This window comes from Gossypium raimondii, chromosome 4, assembly GCF_025698545.1.
Source record: "Gossypium raimondii isolate GPD5lz chromosome 4, ASM2569854v1, whole genome shotgun sequence".
In the NCBI taxonomy this organism is placed as follows: domain Eukaryota; kingdom Viridiplantae; phylum Streptophyta; class Magnoliopsida; order Malvales; family Malvaceae; genus Gossypium; species Gossypium raimondii.
The window spans coordinates 2904155-2928596 of record NC_068568.1 but is presented as its reverse complement, the minus strand read 5'-3'; the positions used below and the strand labels follow the sequence as shown (position 1 = coordinate 2928596).

Here is a 24442-nt window from a genome sequence, read left to right as displayed (position 1 = left end):
TCATATATTTTAGGCATATATGGGTAATAATTCATTTCGTACTTGTATTGTTTCATATCAGAATTTTATCCGTTGAATCATTTAAAATATAGATGGATACACGGGTAGTACACACTAAGTATACAAAATTATAATCCGTCAATTCATATAATATCTGTCAATTCATATTCAAGAATGCTCATGTGAGCATATAAACGGGTAGCTCTTTCGAGCCATATAATAGGAAGCTCATGTGAGCCATGTAACGGGAAGCTCATAAGAGCCATAATTGGGAAGCTTATGCGAGGTAATATCGGGAAGCTCTAGAGAGCCATAAACGGGAAGCTCATGAGAGAGCTTTAAATCGGGAGGCTCATGAGAGAGCTTTAAATTAGGAAGCTCGTAAGAGCCACATGTCGAGATGCTCATAAGAGCTAAATAACGGGAAGCTCGTGAGAGTCAAATATCGAGAAGCTCCAGAGAGCCATTAATCGAGAAGCTCCGGAGAGCCATTTATCAGGAAGCTCATTGGAGCCAATTATCGGGACGCTCTTGCGAGCTGTGGTGTGTCCACAATACGTGCAGGATCACAACCAATCGAGAACCCTTAATGACAATGTCATTTGTATCCATTGAATTTCTTAAGCTCAAACGAGACTTAACATTTGTCAGACATTATCAGATATGTGATCCATACTTATACATGAAAATTTTATATATTTGACATACATAAAATTCAATTCAAACATACAAATATACAATTTAATTACACAAACTTACCTCGACAAATGTTCGTAGACTTGTAAGCTACTAATCAGATACTTTTTCTTTTCCTCGTTCTAACTCCGTACTTGGTCTATCCGGATCTATACGAATGAATTTAGCTCAACTTAATACAAATTCACATTTAATTCAGTCTAATACACATATTTGGAAAAATTACTATTTTTCCCCTATACTTTTAATTAATTACGATTTCATCCTTAGGCTCGGAAAATAAAATTCATACTATTTAATCCTTATTCCAAGCCTAGCCGACTTTCATATGTCACAATAGCAGCCCATGTATTTCATAAAATTTAGAATTTTTTCATGAATTTTCCATCTTTTCAATTTAGTCCCTAAATAATAATTTCATCAAAATTCACTTTACAAAAGTAGTTTATCTATCAACAACCTTTTATTTTCTACTATAAAACTTCATAATTCAACTATATTCATCTATGAAAAAACCCTAATTCTTTGATAGTTTTGCAAATTAATCCCCGAGATAGCTAAATTAAGCTATTACGATCTCGGAAACATAAAAATCATTAAAAACGAGACAAGAATACATACATAATTAAGCCAAATAAGTTTGCTAGAACTAAACACCATAGCTAGGGTTTCCATGTCTTTAATTTTAGGAAAGATGATAATCTGATGATATTTTGTTTTATTTTATTTTTATCATCTTTAATTATTTCATCTTTCCAATTTAATCTTTTCTTTAAATTTTCCAATGATGAATAATCATCCTTATCTACTAACTCCACTAAATGGTCTATTTTTATATAAGGACCTCAAATTTTAAATTTCATAGCTATTTGATCCCTTTAGCTACTAGAATTCAACTTTTGCACTTTCTGCAATTTGGTCCTTTACATCAAATTAGACATGTAACCAGTAAAATTTCTTAACTAAATTTTCATACAATATTCTTATCATACTGTAGACCATAAAATAATATTAAATAAAAAATTTTTCGAAATCAGATTTGTGGTCCCAAAACTACTATTCCGATTTCACTAAAAACGGGTTGTTACACCTCAGCTCATGTTCAGTATGGGAAGTGGAGATATGGGGTATGATTGAAGGACTCATGCTTGCTTGGAGGAGTGGACGGCGACGATTGGCTCTCAAAGTGGACAGTATTGATGTTATTAACATGCTGACCAGCGATGTTAAAGATGGGAGATAAATTTAATTCGGAAAGCTCAGGACTATTTGAAGAAAGAGTGGAATGTGGTTCTCCAACATGTTTATAGGGAAGGCAATAAACTTGATGATAGTCTAGTACCGATGGCTTGGGGACAATCACCGCAGAGTATTTTCTATTATTCTCCTTCAGTGGCGCTTTTTGATCAATTTGGTACTGATATTATTAGTGTTATCACAGTAAAAATTGTACCTGATTAATTTATATATTTCTTCTTCTATGATAAAAATAATAATCAAAATACTAAGTAAGAAGTGGAAAAGTAAATGTGTAAGCCAATGTAAAAACCATAAACCATTATAAATGATTTTTTGTACAAAAGATTGCCAAATTACTAATTTGGTATGAGTGCAAGTAATCATTTTGAAGGAGCAGTCCATGATCCTGGATTTTCTAGATGACTTTCACCTCAGCCTGTAGCCTGCTGATGATGCGGTTGTTGGATTCAATGGAGTGAGTTGATCAATCATTTGTTTTCTGAGTCTTGTTGGCTGCTCCTCAAGCTCACTCGTCGCATGTGTACAACCCAGATTTTGCCCAGGCCCAATTCCTAAAACAGAAACCCAAACCCACTTAAAATTAACCCACCAGCCTAATACCCAATTGCAAAATCCAAACGAAATCAAACCCAACCTAAGACTTAGCCCAATGCCCCAAATGACACCCTGGTCCAAAACCTAACCCAAAACCCTATTAAACCCAAGCCCGGAGCCCAAAACGAGGCCCAACCGGCCTAATCCCAAAACGAGGCCCAATTCTAAAACCAAAGTTAGCCTAGGGTTTCAGAACTGAAACCCTAAGCGCCGCATCTATGGTCTTCAGACCTTTGGCTTTCTGGCGCCGTCGCCATACCCTCGTATCCGTGGCCCTATCTACCACTACCGTTTGTCGTGTCACATCCGCCCCTACTCTCTGCCTTTGTAGCCCATCATCAAACGCTGCAAACAAGTAAAGAAAGGGACACAACAACAGTAGAAAATAATAACTCAATCGGCTATAAAAATCGAAGCAAAAATGTAACATTTTCTTCTCCTGGATACGAAGATATTTTTTAAAGAAATAAAAAAGAGAAAACAGTTGAAAGGTGATTCCTTTAGCATTGCCGATTCACATTCCTTCTCTTCTCTGTTTATTTTTCTTTTTCTTTTACTTATTTACATAAATAAGTGAAATAAAAAGGTAAAAGAAAACGTACCTGAACGCCGTGTTTGGGGTGTCGCCAGAGTCCATCGGGTCACTGAAAATGGACGGGGAAGGTGACTTTTCGGAGTTTCTCCCTTGGCCTTAGGACCATGAAGGTCCGATCTACAATCGGCCTTTGAATCGGGGTTTAAAAAACTCAACCTTTCACCTTCCGACCGCCGCTCACGGCGGCGCAGACGCCGGAGAACGGCGACCGGCACGGCGGCGATTGGCCGGACGATTAGGCCGGAGTCTGGGCTGAAAGAAGGGTGGGGGAGAGAACTTTTAACCTTTTTTTTTTTGAAATAACTAGGCAAATGATTTTTTTTCTCTAAAACTAGGCTTTTATAGGCCCCCCAAAACGGTGTCGTTTTGGGGCAAGCCTCTCAGGCCAAAACGACACCGTTCTGTATGACCCGAGTCCGACCCGACTATTAAGCCCAGGATCCGCGTGTTCTTCTTTTTATTATTATTATAATTTTTGCCACAAGATTTCACATTTCTCACGACTTGGTCCTTAACGAAGCTGCGCGTTTTGGAGAGGGTGGGGATATTTCCTCCTTTAGTCCCTCCTTGTTATTCGCATACTCGATGGGATCCTTTTTTTATTCATTTGCGAATTGGCCACCAGACTTCTGTATTAAGTTCGAATTAGTCCCTTTCTTTGTTATTGTTGCTATTAAATTAATTAATTTTAATAATATTGCCCTAACTTTCGCTATTATTATTATATCTGATATTGCTATTATTATTGTATTATTATTACTTATGTTATTATTATTACTATTATTGGCTCATTTATACATTTTTAAGTGATTAGATTTAATTTACATACTTGTATTTTCTTTTATATTTTATAATATATATATATATATATATATCTACATGCATACTTTACTTTCATATACATATATATACTTACATAAATTTTTATCTAATATGTATATACACGTACATACTTTTATTTATTAAATATTTTTTTATATTCCATATTTTTATACACACACATATACGTATTTATGTTTTAATTCATTTACATATATATGTACATATACATATTTATGTGTTTTATGTATATATTATAACTTGTTTATATATCTATATATATATTTTATATATTTCATGATAGTTATATGTATATATGTACATGTTTACCTATATATATATATATATATTTTATATAATAATTTCAGAATACATATATATATATATATTTTTTTCATGTTTTTTATAAATTCATATGCATACACTTATTTTCACAACATACATACTTATAATTCATATATTTTTGTATTCTATGATCTACATATGTACACATGTAAATACTTACATTTTATATCTTATAATTCATATATACATCTTTTATATTTCCATAATTTTATGTATATACATACGTATTTCCTTTATATGTACCTACCTTTTATATTTTGTAATTTTCATATATTTTTCCTTTAATTTCATGTTCACTTATGTATTCATCTATATGCCCATCTTTATGCTTTAGTTTATTTATTTATTTATTTGTCATGATATATGTATGATTGATTTTTTTTATTATTCGTTTTTGTTCATTTTTTATTATTTCATTATGCATATAAATATCATATTGCAAAAGGAAAAATATTTCTAATTGAGGCAATATTTAGCGTTTGAAAATTCGAGAAGACGTGCCCTAATGTGCTGGGTTTTGATTTTTCTCGTTCAACCAAATAGCTAAATGTCCTTTTAAAAAATCTCAAAATAAGGCAATATTTTGCATTTGAGAAATTCGAGAAAAAGTGCCCTAATGTGCTGGGTTTCGATTTTTCTCGTTCAACCAAATAGCTAAATATCCTTTTAAAAATTACAAAAAGGTAATGTTTTGCGTTTGGAAATTCGAGGAACGTGCCCTAATGTGTTGGGTTTCGATTTCTCGTTTAACCAAATTGCCAAATATCCTCTTGAATTTAAATTCATGCCATTCGAGTTTTTTTTAAGGATCGTATTTTAAATTTCTTTAAAGTTTTTAATTTTTCGACACTAAGACATTAAGTAATCAACTAGGTACCAATTTTGGGCGTTACGAGGGTGCTAATACTTCCTCGTACGTAACCGACTCCCGAACTCGTTTTTTGAATTTCGTAGACCAAACTCGTTGTTTTAATAAAATTAAATTGTTTATTAAAAACAACCGCTTTTAAAGGTGACCTGATCACACCTCATCAAAAAAAGATTGGTGGCGACTCCAACTTTCGTTTTCATTTTTCAAAACCCAAGTCGACCCGTTTTTCATTCAAAAAATGGTGTCAACAGCATGCTTTCCTTCAAGCTTCACAATTTCTTCATTTCTGCAACCTTTCTAAGAAGCATAGCAACTTTTGATATACATTTGAGCAAAACTTGAATAATCATCACCATGGCCCTTCAAAACTTCAATTTTATAATGTGGACCTGTAAGTGTATCATCGTCCTTGTAAAGAACAATAGCATCACCGGTATTTAACTGTTTGAACCGGACAAATTGGATCCAACCGGAAACTATGTCGAGTTTCGGAAAAACCCCAGATCGTATAGTGCAATGAAAGTTCCATAAGATTCCGACGTCATCTTTAACCTGCAACTTTTCTCCTCCATGGCTCCGTTGTAATTGTGGTGCAGCTTGTAAACAGCTGTCTGGTAGTGATAATGTTCTTTCGATGTCGATTTTTGTTAGAACTTTAATGAAAATCGCCATGTTTTGAACAGAAAAATTTTGATTCTTTGAGGTGGTCGGGACTGGTCAACCTTTTTGGTTATGGAGTGGATATATATAGTGAAAGAGAAATAGAGAACGAGACTCGATTGAAAATTGAAAATCCAGATAATGCAGCAGGAGGCATCGTGCGATTGTGATTTGGGGTTTTTTTTTATTGATTTTTGTTGGGTTAAAGAAAAAAAATGTTCTTACATGTGGCTGTCATTAGGTCAAATGTCTTCTGTAATAATCAAAGTTCATGGTCGCTCGAGATTTCGCAATCCAATGGCTGTTACCTGCAGCGTCGCGCGGCACTTTTTTTTTTTTTTTAATTTGTCCACTGAGTATTAATTTTAATTTAATTGATATCTTACTGTTGCAATCAAATGTTAATTGGTCACATCGATTTGATTGGTGACACTAATAGATCTTTTAAATGAGTGGTGTGTTTATTTTTAATTATGATAAAAATAGTGATAACAGTAAGATTAATTATTGCAGTGATGAGATTAAATAATATAACGTGAGAAAAAAAAAAACTAAACGCACTGTACTAGAACTCACCGCCCATCCAAAAGGAACTAAGAATCGGTCAAATAAATGGGTTGAATTAGCAATCACTCGGAATTAATAAATAAAAATAAAAAATCAAGATTAAAATTAACGGTTGAATCTATTTTTATAAAAATTTTAATATTTTCTATTAATTTATTTTATCATTATTCGTTGAATCAGGATAGAAGTTTACGGTTGAACATCGAATAAAGAATTAGTGATCTGATCAATACAATGTAAAAAACTGTAGTAACTTGAACTCAATCGAATTTTATTTTTGTGATTTGATTTATATTTAATTTTTTTTATGATGTAAAAATAAATATTTTATATTTATAGTAGTGAAAATCAATTAAATGGTATTTGTTAGAATGAGTTAACATAGTTTTTAAACCCTAAACCCAATTTCAGTTCAAGCAATACAAATGTTTAATGGTATTTGCTCAAGAGAAGCTGAACATTCACCATACATAGATTGGGAATATGGAAGTTGTAAGAGTAATTAAATGGATCTAATTATGAAAATGGTGAACCTAATTTCTTCTTCTTCTTCTTCCTGCTCCAATTGCAGAAACCGAAAGGGTCGTCTCGGCTTTTGGGGTACGCGGAATCTACTTTCGTAGTAACCTCACACATGTTTTGTGTCGTCTCATGCGATGAAGAGTTGAAGACGGGTACAGCGTCCGGTGTAGAAGAAGAATCTATATAACGGAGGTGGCAGTGGCGGCTAAATTAAGAACTTAGATGCGAACTGGACCGGTGATAGGGTCAAGAGAGGAACTGGTATCATTATGTTTCAGAGAGAGGTTTGCGAATTGGGAATCAAGATCTCTACTGCTAGAGCATTGATGGCTAGACGACGGCTGCTGTTGATTTTGCTGCTGGTACATGACTCGTAACCGACCGATCTCCCTCTCCAATACCTCCTGCTCAACTGAGAAGAAACATGGATGCCTAATTCAGTCTTTATTCAAGAAATTTTGATTCTAATCAATTAAAACAATTACAGTTCATAGCAACATAGATCAATGATGGCCCCTTAGCCACATTGACCTTTTTCTATCATGCTTTTGGAAGATCTAATACATTGTTAAGAGAACCTGGTATGTTGATATGATAAGTTTTTTTTAATCACCCAACTATGAAAAGTTAAAAAATATCATCCATATATTCGAATTTTTCTTTTTCGGTCACCAGCCATGGGAATGTAACTTGACAGCTTTTAAAATTAACATAATAACAACTTTAACCCTCAACATTTATATACTATGTGAATTTAGTCACGATTTTAAAAAATTTAACTCTCAACGTTTACACATTGTATAGCTTGGTCTACCTTTTTTTTAAAATATTTTTCTTTATGTCATTCACTTAAAAAGTAAAACCCAAAAAAACAAATTTATCAAAATATACTAAAATGAAAACACTCGAAAGTCCAAGATAATATTTTTTATCTTTTCTTATTCTTTTAAAATTAATCCTCGATATCACAAATAAAAGTAAAACTGCAAAAAGAAAGAAAAAAACAAATTATACAGTATATAAAGGTTGAGGGTTAATTGGTGATAAAAAAAAAAATAAAAGTGAATAATTGGGTGACCATTTGTAACTTTTCATAGTTGGTGATTAAAAAAGAAATTTACTAATAATTGAATGACTACCAGTGTAGTTCAACTTAAAATATTCATGTCCGACACCCATTTATGACGCACATCCAAACATGGATATGGGGCTACAACCCTCCAAAGGCACTCCAAATATAAGGAAAAGCCCAAGGGACATCTACTCATATCCAATGCTCATACCCGAGTCCCATTTGTGCTCTCGAGGAAGGGGGAAAATCAAAATTTCCAAGCATAGAACAAAACCAAAAGAATATGACATGGACCACAGCATCCTATCCCCCCCCCCCCCCCCTTTAACATGAAGAGAAAACTAGTAAAAGTGGCTCAAACTATCTGAAAAATGAACTCTCCGGTGATTTTTCAGATCAAAGTTTCTACTCCCTGGATTTATCACACCTCTCGTATTGCCAATTCATACAGGTCGAAAATATGGAGTATATACAAATAATTAGAAGGTAAAAAGAAGAAAAAAAAGTGAAAAGCGATACATTATGTAATGCAGGAAAAAAAAATCTAATCATAGCTTTAGAAGTCATGGGCTCGATGCTTACGATATTGGATAGCTTGTTCTTGAGCTAAACTCTCTAAACGTTGCTTAAGAGCTTTGTTCTCCATGCTAAGAATAAGATTCTGCTGGTTGAGAAATTCGAGCTCAGCTGAAACTTCAGACCCTTCTGCCTGTTATTTAAGAACCACATTTAATACTTCCATATTGAGGCATATACCGATCTGTAACTTCTAAGTCAATTTCAAATGTAAATAAATGTTTAAAATTTCAATTTGCACGAACTCTTGCCTGCAAGGCTTGTACATTTCTTTCGAGCTCAGCTATGTACTGGAGTTTACGCCCCCTTGAGCGTTGAGCAAACTGCCTGGATAAGACAATAACAAAAGTACTGTAATCAAACATAAGAAAACATAATACGAATTACTGTTATGCTTCCATAAGTATCAATGCATGAAAAACCTGCTAACAGACAATACAAAAGCAGGCTCATATACCTTAATCCTGTATGTGCATGAAAAAAAATAGTAGCACAATAGCCAACTAGTGTTATTCGTTGAGCTCGTAAAATGTAACTTTTAAATGATATTTGATAACAGTGTGAGATTCGGCTCAAAGTAAGCACAAGCAGGGAACAAAAAATAGCACAGAGGCCCTTGTAACCAGGAGAACACTGTAGGTTGCTTTACTGTATTTGTAATGTAATTCAATTTTGAAACAATAAAATGGCAACTCACTGCTTCGCACGTTTTGAGTCGGTGTCAGATGAAGAAGACTTAGTGTGAGAATTATCCTTTTTCTCGGAAGAACCTTTTGCATTAGGAGATGCAGATTCAGCAGAATCTTTTTTCTCACTTGCTGTTGATGGCGGAGCCTCCGGTTCTTCCAGTGTACATGATGATCCTAAACCTTGGATAAACGTGCTTTCTCTAAGAGAAGTTGAATCCCATGCCCTATTGTTTTGCTTTACCAAGTTTACATTGGCATGGAAAGAGTTAACCCGAGCATCTTTCTGATTGTGATGATCAAAGTCCTGATGCGTCCAAGAAGGTGAGGAAATCATACTTTTATATCTGCATTCATCCCGAGCTCCGTAATCTACGTTAGGTGCATTGGATACATCAATGAATGCAAAAGAATCACTAGATGAACGTCGATGACGACCTTTGTACATAGGAGTCTCTGGCTCGTTAAGGAGATCGTCAAGCCAAGAAGGTTGTTCCTCTATCAGATGACTTTCAGAGGAAGTACACTGGTGGTACGTACTTCCCACTCTAGACTTTTGAATCACTTTTGATCCAATTACATTGTTCGGGATATAATCGGTATACACAGGGGAGGCTATAGGAAAAGGACTTTTAGGAGGAAGCAAAGCGTGTTTTCCGGCAAACATCAAATTTCTTATATTTGTTGACCCCTTCGAATTCGCCATGACCAAGGACAACCAGTTCCTGCAAAGTAACATATAAGAGAGACTGATCATGTAGTACCCTTGTTATATAGCAGATAATGATCTAAACATCAAAATATCCATGTTCGATGCACAATATATGCGTAACAACGAGACATTCCGGTAAATATTCATGAAAACAAACCAAAAGATCACACAAGAACATTAAAAAAAAAAAAAATCATGAATTATACATTGCATACATATTTCAACTTATCGACCAATCACTGACTAGAGTATCAAAGCGAACACCGTAGTTACCAAACTCGACATCCCCCATGACCATGACCAATTCGAGCATCAATAACTATACATCCCCTAGTGTTGCAATCACTAAATCTTAGGTAACAACAACATTTTTTTTTAAGTAATCTAACTTAGTTTTCAATTTCATTTGAGAAAAAATGGGAAAAAAATGCAAAGCAAAATCTCTAAAAAATCCAATTTCTGGCACCATTTTTGTATCTAAAAATACTAAAACAACATTAAAGAACCCTAGATAATTTTTTTCTGAATAATTAAAAGTATAAATAAATATTAAAATCTCCTAAGCTAACAAAGGAATAGAATAGTGAAAACCCAAGAACTGGAAACTGTGATTTCTTACTATTTTCCACATTTTCTCAATACCCAAAAGAAATCTAAGATTAAAAAAAAAACACAAAAGCAGCTCATGAAATTAAAAGGAAAAATCATAAGCATTGAAGATTGGGTATTAAATATATCAAATAATTTATTTATTTTTTAAATTAAAGCTTACCTTTAGTGGATTGAAGAACTTGAGATCTCGAAAAAACAATGCTTTAGTGTTTCTTATGTATTTTTTTTTCCTGAATCTCTGCGTCTCTATGACTATTTTTCTGAGTTGAAAATCTAGAGGTAGGAAGGGACTGAACTGAAAAAAAATATAAAATATGAAAAGGGCGGAAATGTTTTTTTACAATTTAACCCCTCTAAAATACTGTTTTTATATATTTACTCAAGTCAATTTCTAGTTTTTTTTCTTATAACAAGTTGTTTATTAATAAGAGTTATTTTAAATTGGTCCTTAAATTTCAAAACATTCTAATTATATCTTTAAATTATCGATGTTATATCAATAAGATCCTTTCGTTATTAAAAGCAGTTAATTTAACCATTATATGACACGTCAAATCTTAAATAGATAAATTTAAAATAAAATGTCAAAGAAATAGAACGTTGCCTCGTAACTTTTAAAAGTTAAAAAGTAAAAATAAAAAATAATATAATGAGTGAATGATAAAGCTTCTATAAAAGCTTTGAAAACCTCAAACTAAAAATTTTAAAACATTCATTTTGAGATATTCATTTTTTAAAATTTTATTTTTAAATCATATCACATAAGATTCGATGTGTCATTTAAAGTTTAATTAATGTTTTTAGTAACAAAATATCTAATTGATATAACTCTGATACTTTAAGGATATAATTATAATAATTTAAAGATTAAAGACTAATTTAGAATAAAATAAAACATTTGGGGATGTTTGGTGCAATTAACTCTATTTTATATTTACCTTTTTATCTGTTTTCTCATTTTAGAAAAGCCGGGTTTGAGTAGAACATTCTTAATATGTGAAAAATTGAATATAGTTGTTTATTAATAATAAAACGGGTTAATTCGTTTTTGGGTCCTGAACTTGGCAATAATTTTCATATTAGGGCTATTTTTTTCATGTTAGTCCCTGAACTTATTAGTTGTTCTTTCACTGGGGCCTGAAATAGACAATTATTCTAGCCTAATTTTCTTTTTCCAGGTTAATCCATTAAATTGACATTTGTTCCTACATTGAAGCTTGAACATTTTCTTGTCTGATTTTTTTTTAAAAGAAGTATCAGGGACTAACTTGAGCAAAAAATTTCAAACTCTAATGTTGAAACAATTGTCAAGTTCAAGGACTAATTTGGACCCAAAAACTCCAAACACTAATGTGAGAATAATTGCCAAGTCTAAACCCCAATGTAAAAACAATTGCCAAATCTAAGTCCCAAATAGTATATTAACCCTAATAAAAAAATCAAATCTCAACTAATTTTTTTTTAAAAATTTGATAAACTATCAAAATAGTCACTTTTGTTTGTTTCAGGTTACATTTTAGTCACTTAAATTTGAAATGTTACGTTTTAGTCACTTATGTTATTGTGTTGTAACATTTTAATCATTTAGCAGTTAATTGCCATTAACAAAGGTAACGGTAAGCTGACATGTTACGTTAAATCATCATTTTAAATGAAAATTTTAGGTTAAATTATACAATTGATCCCTATATTTTTTTCATTTTGAGTAATTTGTTTTTTTCTTTTATATTTTTGAACTTTCTTTTCTTTTTTCTATTCTCTTATGTTTCTCCCTCTATTTTCCTCCCTTCTCCATTTCTTTTAGCATAGTTTTTCTATGTTTTCCATTTGTTAAAACTAGTCCCTATACTTTTATTATCTTGAACAAATTGTATAATTTAACCTAAAATTTTCATTTGGAATGATGATTTAACGTGCCACATCAGCTTACCGCTGCACTGTTAACGGCAATTAACGGCTCAGTGACTAAAATGCTACAACACAATAACATAAGTGACTAAAACGTAACATTTCAACCATAAGTGATTAAAATGTAACCTAATACAAATAAAAGTGACTATTTTAAGAATTTACCCAAAAAGATTATTAAAAAATGGCGGCTGCATGCAGAATATCTCGTTTACATGGTTTATTTCCAAAAGAGGGAGGAAAGTGGATTGGATTGCATTTAGTTAATGCGGTGCAAGTTGTTGGCTTAAATCATTATTATAACTATAAACACTTAATTCCACTATAGGACTTGAAATTAATTTCATCCTAAATCTCAAAATATATCATACGCATCCTATCAATCAAGTCTCATTAGCTTAAACATTAAATACTAACTTAAATATAATAAGAAATATATTTAGTATATATTGATTAAATTGTAAATAAATTTGTACCCTATACAAGATACGTAACAAAAAAAAAGTCTTCTCAACTTTTATCGACACTATTTTTTCTTTTTTAATATGGCAAATTTATAAAATGCTGGAAGAGTACGTGTGTTTACAATTTGTTCTCTGTGGTTTGTTTTAGTATCTCATGTTCATTTTCGATTCATGTTCGGGGTTCAAAACTCTTTCTCTTAACAATATTGTTTCCAAAGTTATATCTCGCGATCTCTTGAGAGTAACTATTGCACCTAACACTAATTGATGTGTTCAATGTGTTTTGAATGTATTAAATATCAAATCTAAAATAGTATTTATTGCATAAATTAATAGTTAAGGTGAGAAAATAATTTAATCATCTTGTGAAGATTCAATTAGAATATTTCAAAGTTTAAGGATAAATTTTGAAATTAAGGTGGTAATTTGGGTCTAATTATAATTATTGATTACTAATAAAATAGTAAGTAAATTACATTAGTAGTCACTAATTATGAAAAGTTATTAAATGATCACTCAACTATTTATTGGTTACCCAATTATCTTGAAATTTTTAGCGTTTTTATTTTCATATTAACCAAATGATAATAAAAAAACCCAAAATTGAATAGTTTAATAATCATTTTATAGCTTTTCATAGTTAAGTAATAAAAGAACACTTACAATTCAGTGATCATTTTATAATAACATTTCATAATTAGATGATAAAAAGTGACCTCTACCATAATTAACCCCAAAATAGTAAGCTCCAATTCTCAACAAGAGGTGGAAGAAAGTACATCAATAAACAAAGACAACCAAACTCCACAAACATACAACATCATCATACAGGATTAGTTCATAAGCATTACATTAATTAAATGCATAAAGAAAATATTAATTAATAATCAAAATATAAGTTTATTTTAAATTTCCATATTTTAATGGACTGAAAATTGGTATTTATCATAGATATCTATAAGGATGGAAACATTCATGTATATATTCATGCATACATATAAAGAAAAATGTGACCTTCAGTTTTCATAGATTTAAAGCATGTATCAGAGAATTTGGATAATTGGCCTTTGATTTCTGTACATACTTCAATTATATCCCATTGATGGGGCACAACTATGGTGAAAAGCACATTCATAGTTGATGATGAAGGATCAGTTTTAAGAACCAATCAGCTTCTTCCATCTGGCATATCCTAGGATCAGAAGGAAAATCAGCACACACCCGACTGTAATACCTCCCACAAAGATTTCAAATATCCCCTCCTTGTTGTTCCATGTAAAAGGGATGTTCATGCCGAACCATCCAGCTATTAATGTCTCGACGGCTATGGCGAACGATGCGATGGTCAACGTCAATTGGAGTTGAATGAGTTCGTTTCGTTGGTTGTCAAGTTGGATGTTAACGTAGTCTTCTGTGTCATCGATGTATTCGCGGACCTGTGAATTCAACAGAAGAAATGGTGATCAAATCAAGGAGATGAAAGTCGATACATCGGTTCTGAATAATACAAACAGAGATGCTCACAGATAATATCTTGTTTCGCGTCCCGTCCAGTTGCATGAAATATGCCTCGAGCAACATCTCTAGATCCTCGACATCGTCGTCATCTAAATTGTGGCTGCTCACCAAACTTGCACTCCTGTTTGAACTAAGTCGAGGTAAACGAGGCGAAATAGTAGTGATGCTATTTGAGGCTGCACCTCCCGACAAAGCCTCCAATTGCTGATTTTGGATCCACTTTCTCGTCAAATACAAATTTGACATATCTTCATTGTCATCCAACAAATGTTCAATTTCATCCCTCACCTAACATTTTAACAGGTAATAGTTAATGTTTCACATATAAAATACATTGAATATTTGTAAATGATGCATCTTTTAGATGTGTCATGTAATTGGGCTTCCATCCCTTCAAGGACACGCACAAACGGGCACCTAATCCAGATAAGGAGCATTCTCCTTATTAGCAACAGTTAGAATGTTGAAAGAAATAACATGCATCAAAAATACCTTCTGTACACGTGCAAGAAGACGAGTGAGATTGCTTTTCAAACTCCTAACATGTTCCAGATTCTTGGTACTGACATTTCGAGCCAGTTCATCCAACACAGGGTAAGCATCCGTCTCAAGTTCTGCCACACTTTTGTCCAGAAACGAGCAGACAACCTCTAAAGCTATCTCCAGAACCTGAAACTCAAATGGAAGCTCACACTGCAAACCCTCCATGGCTTCTGGAACTGGTAACCACCGTCCGCCAGTTGAAACATGAGTTTCACTATCATTAACATCCGCTGCGCCTGCTCCTTGTGTCTTATATGCACTTTTATGAGGAAGTTGTAGTCTTAGTTGATCCACGAATTGAAGCACCTCCTGTTGTAGAGGGTCCAGTATAAGAACTTCTTCAGCTGTAACTATTGCCTTTATAAACTCTAAATTCACAACCATGGCTTTCTCCCTGGCTGAAAATGATAATGATGAGTAAACAAAGAATCCGATATTCTAGATTGTTTGATACAAATATCAGGATAATGAAACAGACCATGGTACAAAACAGACTGAAATAAGAAAAAATGGAATAGACTCTCAAGTGTATAAAACTGAACCATAATTCACACCCTTCCTCTTTTGAGAGCAGACAAAACTACAAAAGGAACACAGCAACGAGCAGTATACTCATGCTCGGTTATCACAACTAAGTATTTGCTGGCATCACTTGCAAAAAGATCTCCAATCACATAGGTTTTAACTGCTAAGCAACTCATATGATTAAGAATGGTGGGGTCATGTAATACCTAACATAGGATTTCTTTTTCTAATTGAGATCCACCTAGACACAATATTCAGCTTACCGTCACGAGCATAATTAATAACCAAAGCAAACTAAACCTTTAATTATTACCTGATAACCTAAAACATTCAGTCTCTTCCCATTGTAAAATCCAATTAAAATTCAACAATTACCAAAGAGTAACAATATATATCCAAGAGTCGGCAAGAAACCAAGAACAATAGGAATCCTCGTAATCAACATGCAAGATCGATAGTCAAGAAACTGCTTTGCTTATCAAATCCATAACTAATATCAGTATCTAGGGTTTGGCTAGAAGCTGTAGGTGAGAGTGTCGAGTACACGTATGTCTCTGACACAGCTATGTTCATTTTTTCTTTTCTAAATTTTTCCGTATATTTGGAAGGTCCTTGGAGTGTCATATGCCCATATTTAGCAAAAATGTGTAGTGTAGAACACAGGGACTTCAAGCAAACTTTGGAATGGCACTCATTTCCAACCAAAAGGTTGAGCATTTTTATATAGTTCTGGGCTATACCCAAAAAAACCTGCACCTTAGCAGCATATGCAATTCCACTCTAAATTCACAGTTCTTTTGCATTTCCTAGTTTACACTCCTACTTACAAGCTAATAGTACCCTGAATCCTCAGTATTTAAAGAAATGAACAGTATATCAGCCGAACCCTAAAATCAAAATCTGAAGTCAGAAAAAGGCTAACTGCAATCACTCTAAATCCATTGAAAGCGATTTCACAGAAGAATTTCAAAGAGAATAGTAGCTTAAACATACCAAGAATCGTTGATGAGTGAGAGAAGACAGGGCCAAGAATCCTCAAATCCCTAGCAGGAATCGAAGCCCTCTTAATTATCGTACTCTTATCATATTCCACCAGCTCCGATACCCCCATCGCGTCGAATCTCATCCACAGCCTTGCTCCCGCCGCCTTCTTCTTCCCCTTCCCCGCCGCCACCACCCCACCACCACCGCCTCCTCCACCAATCAAGTTACCGGTGCTAGGAGGCGGAGGCGAAGTTGAAGAAGCGACGGCTCCAGCAGTCGGTATCGGCTTTGGCGATTGAGGTACCGCCGTAGATTTCGGACGGCGACGCCTAATAGAAGGGCGCCGGAACGAGAAGGGGCCTTTTCCCATTGAAAACTTTGATCACTTACAAAATCTTTTTTCTTTTCTTTGGATCAAGTGAACATGGAAGTTAGTTCAAAGCTTGGAGTTTCTGTTTCGATCTTTTGGCTTCTCCCTTCCCTTTCCGATTCCGATTCTTCTTCTTCTTCCATAAACGAATGAATTTCACTCTTTAATTTAATTATTAATTCGTGTAGGGATTAAGTTGGGGAAGAAAGATTCTTGCATTGTCGAAAATACATGTTCTTATAATCTCACGCTGCCCCCACCTTTGCGTGGACGGCAATAATATTATAAAAGTAAGATTGATGCTTTTGACATTTTTGAATTTGGTGGCTTTAATTAAAACCCCAATAATAGTAGTAGTAGTTAGACGTGATATCAGTTTGCTTCGTTTTTCTTTTCAAAAAATGATTTTTTTTTTTTTACTTTTTAAAGTTATTTTCGCTTCATGAATACTTATAAAAATTATAAATTAAATAAAAATAATTTTGTATCATGAACTGAACCGAATAGATTTTTGTACTAATTAAACCAAATCAAATTCAATAAAATGGAACCAAGTAGACATTGGTTTCTTTTCCTAAGACCGCTAATTCTCGGTTTCATCAATCAATCAATTTTTTGTTTTGTTCCGGACTGGTGTACCAGTTGGTTCCTAGTCCGATCCGGTTTCCACAATCTTTGACAGAAACAATGCTTCAATATGCATATAATTAAACCGTTAGTGAAGCCAAAAAGAAAGGGGGGAAAAAACATATGCTGAATTCTTTGAGAAGTTCCTTTATCCCCTAACAAAATGTGCAGATACTTTAGCCATTTTGAGTTCTTACAGACGGGACACACGTATATGCAGAAGGGGTGAAGGACAAAAAAGTATAACCAAAGAGTACTATTTTTTTAACTGGTTTTTTCAGCATTCTAAATCAGGCTTCGATTACATTTTGTGTCAAAATAGAAATGAGGCAAATAGAAAAAGCAAAATCTCATGGAAACCCACAAATACCAATTCCCCCTTACCCTCAAACCCTGTGATTTCTCATCTCTAGGATTTTGCTAGGTCTTGACCCATACCCCCCTCCTGGCTGGAAGTTTCATCTCATCATCATTTATTGCCTCAGACGACAAATAAAAATGCTCACAGAAGCGCTGATGGTTATACTTTCAAACATTTTAAGGATTTAGTCGCACTTGATGTTTCTGTAGATCCTCCTTACAAACAGATTAGAACCGAGATAACCGACGGCTCCTGCATTTTGAAAAGGAAACGATAAAAGAACCCACATTATTATGTAGGAACAACAGATGCCATAAACTCCAATACTGACTGGCAAGGAACAAAAGGAAAATAAACAACACTAACAAAAATGAGAGAGAATGCTTATTTGGTATGAGCACATAAAGAAGGCAGGATAACCATATATTTATGGATATGATAGATATTTATATGTTCCAAAACTCACCACAGAGAATTCCCAAACCAAGACAAAACATCAAAGTATATCCGAAGTAGAAGCTGGTCTGGAAGAAGCCTGACATCTTGGTTTTCACATGGTAGTAGTAGACGGAGTACAAATAGACATAGATTGCAGTTGAGGCAGCAGAGAAGAATGATGTCCACTGCCAATGGTAGTTCTCAGCATTTAGCAGGAAATATGTTCCCACGATTGTCACACAAATGGTCACAATGATTAGAATCAAGAAGACTAACAGCATAAAGCCATAGACATAATAAACCTGCAAAATGCAGAGATTTATTGAGTCTGAAATTACTAAAATACGGATGCACAATCTCCATGTCAGAAAAGAAATGAAGACCATGTTCTAGTATTCATCAGCATATATGTATTTAAAAAGGAAGCAACACTTAGTTATAGTCTATACAGCATAAGAAAGAGTGAAAGATTGCCTAACCAGATTTTCATTCACCATCAAGCAAATAAAAAACATAGGGAAAAGAACATTACCTTGTAATTCCAGAAGGATGTGAAGACAAAATACATTTCAATGAATATGCTGCCAAATGGCAGAAGTCCTCCCATCATAGAGACCACAGAGGGTGTAAGATACCACTTCTTTTCCGGAATTGGGCGAGGAATGGTCTTCACACGGCATGGATTATTTGGAGCACCACTCCAATTTCTTCCAACAACTGTACCAAGAAGGGCCAAGGGGAATGAAATGAAAGCCCAAATCACAAAAACAACCACCATTGTACCAAAAGGAATTGCTGCTAGAGATCCATAAAATATGGCGATTGTGTTCAAGATGAAACCAATCCCAAAGCACATAAATGGGAACAGAGATGCTGTAAGGATCATAGCCTTTATCCAATTTTTACCTGAAAAAAAAAAATCCAACTTTTTTGAATGAGAGATCCATGAGTAGAGGAACAAATGCAAGCAAGAAAGGATAAGTGATCAAGCACATACCCCCATTGCGTGAGTACATTCCACCACTTACATAACCAGAAATGAATGATGTAAAAGCATAACACAGAATAAAAGTTGTGACAATTGCTCCTCTCCTGAACCAAGTGATCAATACATAATTGTTAGTACTCAAAAAGATGAAAGTTGAAATGCCAACACCAAAGAACAATATGGTTCATAGCAAGAACTAAAACAAGGAGAAAGATAAATCATTTGGTCAAACTTGAATATATCAAACAGAAAAAGGCTCATAAAAAAAGTCATCATACAAAGGGATTTAACACGTGGGTGAATTTTTTTCTCTTTTTTATTTATCTTTTAAAAGTAAAATGTACTAGAATAAAGTTGGTAGTTTTTCCATGTAAGGTCACTTTTTCCTAATGGATGGTTATTTGGTTTTTTTTTTTTAAGTAAAAGAAGGCATTAATACTTTTAATTTCATATTTATCAAAATAAATTTATTTAGTTTTTTAGTCAATTCTCAAACTAAGTTTGTGTTGCCAAGTCTTGGATTTTAACTCACTATAGCTTCTCAACATACCCGACATACAACGTTCCCACAATTGCCAATAAGATGACAAGGAGAACAAGCATCGCTAGCTGAGCACCTGTGCCAACAACAGCAGAAAGCAGGGCCAAATAGCGAGGAGGTCGGAAAACATCACCATGAACGAGTTTCCAACCAGATTCTTCACTCACATCCCTTTCCTGAGAGCATATAGATGAAATAGCAAGCAGAACATGAATTTTCGAACAACAAAACTTTCCTTAAAGAAGAGGAAAAAAGAAAAGGCCTAGGTATTATCACCAAGCTTTCCAGATCATCATCTTCCCGAGCATACTTTGCATAGTCATTTCTCAGAGTTCGCATCAAGATCATTGACACCAAACCAGTGAGGAAGATAACCATCATGAATGAATTGAAAACAGAGAACCAATGAATCTGCATATTGCAACATGTATTTAGAGCTATCAGAAAATTAAACGAAAACAGAACAACCTAATGGGAGGCTTATGAAAATAAATGTTGTTGCAAAATAGATAACTAAAAAAGAATCCACTGAAGTAGAAAGTTTTCACCAATAGTGATACTTACTTGGTGCTCAAAGAAAGGATAGTCCAAATAAACATCAAAGCGACGAGCAAAAGTGACATTAGTTTGAAGCCATTTGACAGAGTATGTCAAGTCCAATACTCGCCCTGCTTCCAGTGGTTTTGGACTCTCTTGAGTGAGATTGACATGAATAATCTGCGAGATTGGAGCGTGGTCACTAAAAATAGCAGATTCAAAAATAAGGAATGGAAGTCGTCTGTATGTCAGGAACCACAAACCTGGTCCTTATTGTATTTAATAACAATATTCTTATGAGTGTAGAGGACATGCTTGCCATTATCACTGTTCTTATCAGGATGCAGCTCACCAACAAAGCCTAAAAAGTTAAAAAAGAAAAAGATAAATTATTCAGTAACAAGCAATAAGGATTAATAAACCAGATAAAAGAAAAATGAAGTAGACTATGCATACCCCATAAAGGCAGATCATCTGAACTTTCAGCATCGTTTAGAGCACAAACATGGCAAAAACAGAAAAGCAAGGAAGATAGTAAGTGCTCCTACAAAGTAAGCCATATAGATAAAATGATACCTAAATCCAGCAAACATCCATTCAATGCCAAAAGAATTCAAAGCTTTCAGATCCTGAGATCTTCAGTACTCGTCCAAGCTGTCAAATATCAGTATCTTTGTAGCTCTACTTATGCACACTTACTATTTTTATATAAAAGAATGAAAAGCTAAACATACCCATAAAGAATTCAAACCAATAACTGTTTTCAATAGCATCCTTGAATTGTCTGACCTTCGCTTCATCAAGTTCCAATTGGCAAATAGTACTTTTGTCAACATTCTCTGTTGAAGAATAAAAAAAGGAGCAGAAGGAAATAATTACGAAAGGAATTACAGCAATTGAATAAATTCTAACAATGAAAAAACACATACTTTGGAACTTTATATCGATTTGGCTATCAATTAGTTCATTTCCACCAAGGACCTCACCAAGACCACCCCACTTGTGAGAAGGGTTGGTACCCGGATGACAAAATGGAAGGCTGTAATAGTTGTATGTTTCTTGTGGATTGTTGTATGGACCAACTTTATTCACCCATAGGGTAACTGGGTCATCTGATTGATACTGAAAGGAAAACCAATGCAAGACTTGGTAAGAGTTACGCATAGCTATTGAAAAAGAGAAATGCAAGACAAATATTAAAAAAATCTAAATATCAAACCAACATTGAAAGAACAAATATAAACTTAAGTTCTCATTGGGAATAAATCTTATTTAAATGCAAAGAAACACACAGGATAGATTGACGTAACATTGATCTTGAGAAGGATTGACAGCATTCAAAAAGATACTTTGAGAAAGCCTATTAAGCCTAGATCCCAAAAAACTCAAATAAATGAAATTAAAATACTCAGTTTACCAATCACCAATACTAATACATATGAACAAACATATGCTGGTAAGAATATTTGCCAGGCAACTGATTTCTAGCTGATAAGTCAGTTCAACAAGGAATGTACAGATAAGTTTTGTCACATCTAACCAAGCCATACTGCTTATATTGATAATTCAATTCAAGACTGAAGATCAAATTTCTTGGTCAAGGTGAACAATTGTTGACTCAATATCAATTATCAGAAATCGTATAAACAAATTTTCAATCTACTCTCCAAAGCATTCAAGGAATGCATGACCTTATACCTAGTCAAGAAGGCTCATCTTGCAACCCAGCCATGAAGAGAGAGAGAGAAGGAAAAGATTTCAAATGTTAATTCTTCCGCATCATTCTGAGACACTTTACAAGTTATAATATACTTAATACTAAATGTTTGTCTTACTATGGCAAAGGGTAGGACATGATTTATGCAAATGCAAATACATTCTCAAGTTCCCACAAGAATTCTGCCAGTTAACTGAACTCTTCCAAGCATATCTAATCAAACCCATCAGATCCAATAGAAAACCAATGTTAAAAAGAATAGTGTAACAATTAATCCACCAAATAAAAAGTTGAAAAATGCTAATATCTACATTTAAACATGAAGAATTGGTCTTAGACAAAACATCCCCATGCCAGCTTCGCTACAATTTGATTTACCTCAAAACTAAACTACCTAACTTGAACGTGAAAAAAGATACGCTTAATCCTCTATATCAACCTCTCGACCATCCATAGACAATTTGCATTAAGATTTGTATAATAAATTCCAAAAACGACACGTATATCACGAATAACCTAAACGAGGAAATGATACAACTCGAGCGTGTATACCAATCTTTACATCACATACATAGACATGCACGTAAACGATATAAACCATTTCATAGATAAATTTACATCAAGAGCTCATCCATCAGAGATCCACATCTTACACCTGATAATTACAACATAGTAACAAAAAATTCCACACGTAAATCATGAATTTCCACAAATCAAAGGCAACAATTAAACCTAACCATAAAAGAAGAAAAAAATTAAGAAGGAAAAAAGTTTGCAGATAGGGTTAGAGGGGGGAAATAGAGGTTATTTACCTTGTGATCTGACTCGGAAGCGAGAGCGGGAGAGAGGAAGAGGAAAAGGAAGGCGAAGAGAGAGAAAGATCGGACGGCGGAGAAGACGGAGGAAGACATAGCCGACGATGGTCGGATCTGCAGGTCCGGTGCACTACGCTGATGAGTTTCTCTCCCCTTTTTTCTTGTTTGTTTTTTTTTTTTTTTTTATCTTTGTTAAAGATTTGGGAGAGAGTTGTCTTTTTTTTTATTTTTTTATTTTATTTGTAAACTTTTTTTTTTTTACATGAACAAGCTCTCTTCTTCTCTTCTAGTTTCTAGATCGGTGACATTTGACTTAGAGATGTTCTCACATGAGCCGGGTGGGTCGGGTGGATCTAAATTCGGTTTTAATATTTTTATTTAAATTTAATTAGAAAATATATAAATATTGATATAAAATTATTTTTATATATTTTTTAATTTTCAAATAATAAATCGGGTTGAATTAGATCAACCTAATTCAAAGGAGTCTAGGTGGACCACTCGATCTATGAACATCTCTACATTTAACTCTTTGTACATTTAGAATTTAATTTTTTATTTTTATTTAAAATTAGTAATCTAATTATTAATAGTGTTAAATTTTTACTACATTTTAAGTTCATTTTTGTTATATGATTACTATGTGGGTTTTTTTTGTTTTATTTCAAAATGTTACACTAATAAATTTAACAAAAGAATTTTAACCGTGTTAAACATCATATATGAATTTTAGATTTGAAAAGTTAAAACTAAATTCGAGAAAACAAAAATAAACGACTTTGTTAATAAAATAAATTTAATGTTTAATTCTAGTTTTATAATTGTTTTGGTGAATATTAAGTGTTAATGTTATTATATTTGAATTTTTATAATTTTGTTAATAAAATAAATTTAATGTTATTTGTGGTTTTGCCTAATTTTATGTTTAATTTATTAAGTGTAAAATATACTCAATGTCACGTTAAAATAGGTTTTATCCTATTTTGATCACTATAAATTGTTTTCTCAATTTAGTCACTCTAATTAAGATAATTATTCAAACTAGTTACTTCGTTAAAATTTCGTTAATCTACTAACTGATTCTTGACATAGCACATTAGCCAAATGAATGACGACACATGGTATCTTTTTTTAACTTTTGATTAAAGCTTAGGGATTTCTTTGTAATTAATTCAAAACATTTTTTTCTTTTAGTGGATTAATTACATAGAGGTTCCTAAGCTTTACTAAAAAGTGAAAAAAAAAAAAAGGTCTCATGTGTTGTTATTCAATTGGTTAATGTGCCGCGTCAGCAATCTATTAGCGGATTAACAAAATTTTTAACGGTAATGACTAGTTTGAACAATCATCTTAACTAGAGTGAATAAATTGAAAAAAAAAAATTAGAGCGACCAAATTAAGACAAACCTTTTTTTAGAGTGACGTTTGGGTATAGTTTACCCATTTATTAAATACAATATTATGGCTTTGATTTTTTTTTTAAGGATTGATTTAATAAAAGTTAGATAAACTACCTCCA

The 24442-nt window shown here is 33.4% G+C and overlaps 3 protein-coding genes and 1 long non-coding RNA gene across 4 annotated transcripts; all 4 read right to left on the bottom strand.

Moving 5' to 3' along the window:
• Positions 1 to 2226: 2226 nt before the first annotated feature.
• Positions 2227 to 3498, bottom strand: LOC105779537 (uncharacterized). Its single transcript, XR_001129029.2, has 2 exons — positions 3153 to 3498; positions 2227 to 2895 (listed from the first exon to the last, which is right to left on the bottom strand). It is a non-coding gene; the product is annotated as an uncharacterized LOC105779537 (long non-coding RNA).
• Positions 3499 to 6732: 3234 nt separating this feature from the next.
• Positions 6733 to 10894, bottom strand: LOC105780835 (uncharacterized protein At4g06598). Its single transcript, XM_012605353.2, has 5 exons — positions 10748 to 10894; positions 9275 to 9988; positions 8829 to 8904; positions 8584 to 8710; positions 6733 to 7341 (listed from the first exon to the last, which is right to left on the bottom strand). Exons 2-5 carry the CDS (start codon positions 9967 to 9969, stop codon positions 7148 to 7150), a joined length of 1092 nt encoding a protein of 363 aa, XP_012460807.2. The 5' UTR covers positions 9970 to 9988; positions 10748 to 10894; the 3' UTR covers positions 6733 to 7147.
• A 3063-nt stretch (positions 10895 to 13957) lies between these two features.
• On the bottom strand, positions 13958 to 17183 carry LOC105780209 (magnesium transporter MRS2-4). Its single transcript, XM_012604404.2, has 4 exons — positions 16539 to 17183; positions 14970 to 15418; positions 14484 to 14765; positions 13958 to 14395 (listed from the first exon to the last, which is right to left on the bottom strand). Exons 1-4 carry the CDS (start codon positions 16897 to 16899, stop codon positions 14117 to 14119), a joined length of 1371 nt encoding a protein of 456 aa, XP_012459858.1. The 5' UTR covers positions 16900 to 17183; the 3' UTR covers positions 13958 to 14116.
• A 456-nt stretch (positions 17184 to 17639) lies between these two features.
• On the bottom strand, positions 17640 to 23202 carry LOC105779956 (transmembrane 9 superfamily member 1). Its single transcript, XM_012603984.2, has 12 exons — positions 22921 to 23202; positions 21321 to 21513; positions 21126 to 21230; positions 20848 to 20865; positions 20655 to 20752; positions 20419 to 20571; positions 20131 to 20265; positions 19864 to 20030; positions 19323 to 19417; positions 18858 to 19231; positions 18354 to 18627; positions 17640 to 18139 (listed from the first exon to the last, which is right to left on the bottom strand). Exons 1-12 carry the CDS (start codon positions 23017 to 23019, stop codon positions 18072 to 18074), a joined length of 1779 nt encoding a protein of 592 aa, XP_012459438.1. The 5' UTR covers positions 23020 to 23202; the 3' UTR covers positions 17640 to 18071.
• Between the last annotated feature and the right edge of the window lie 1240 nt (positions 23203 to 24442).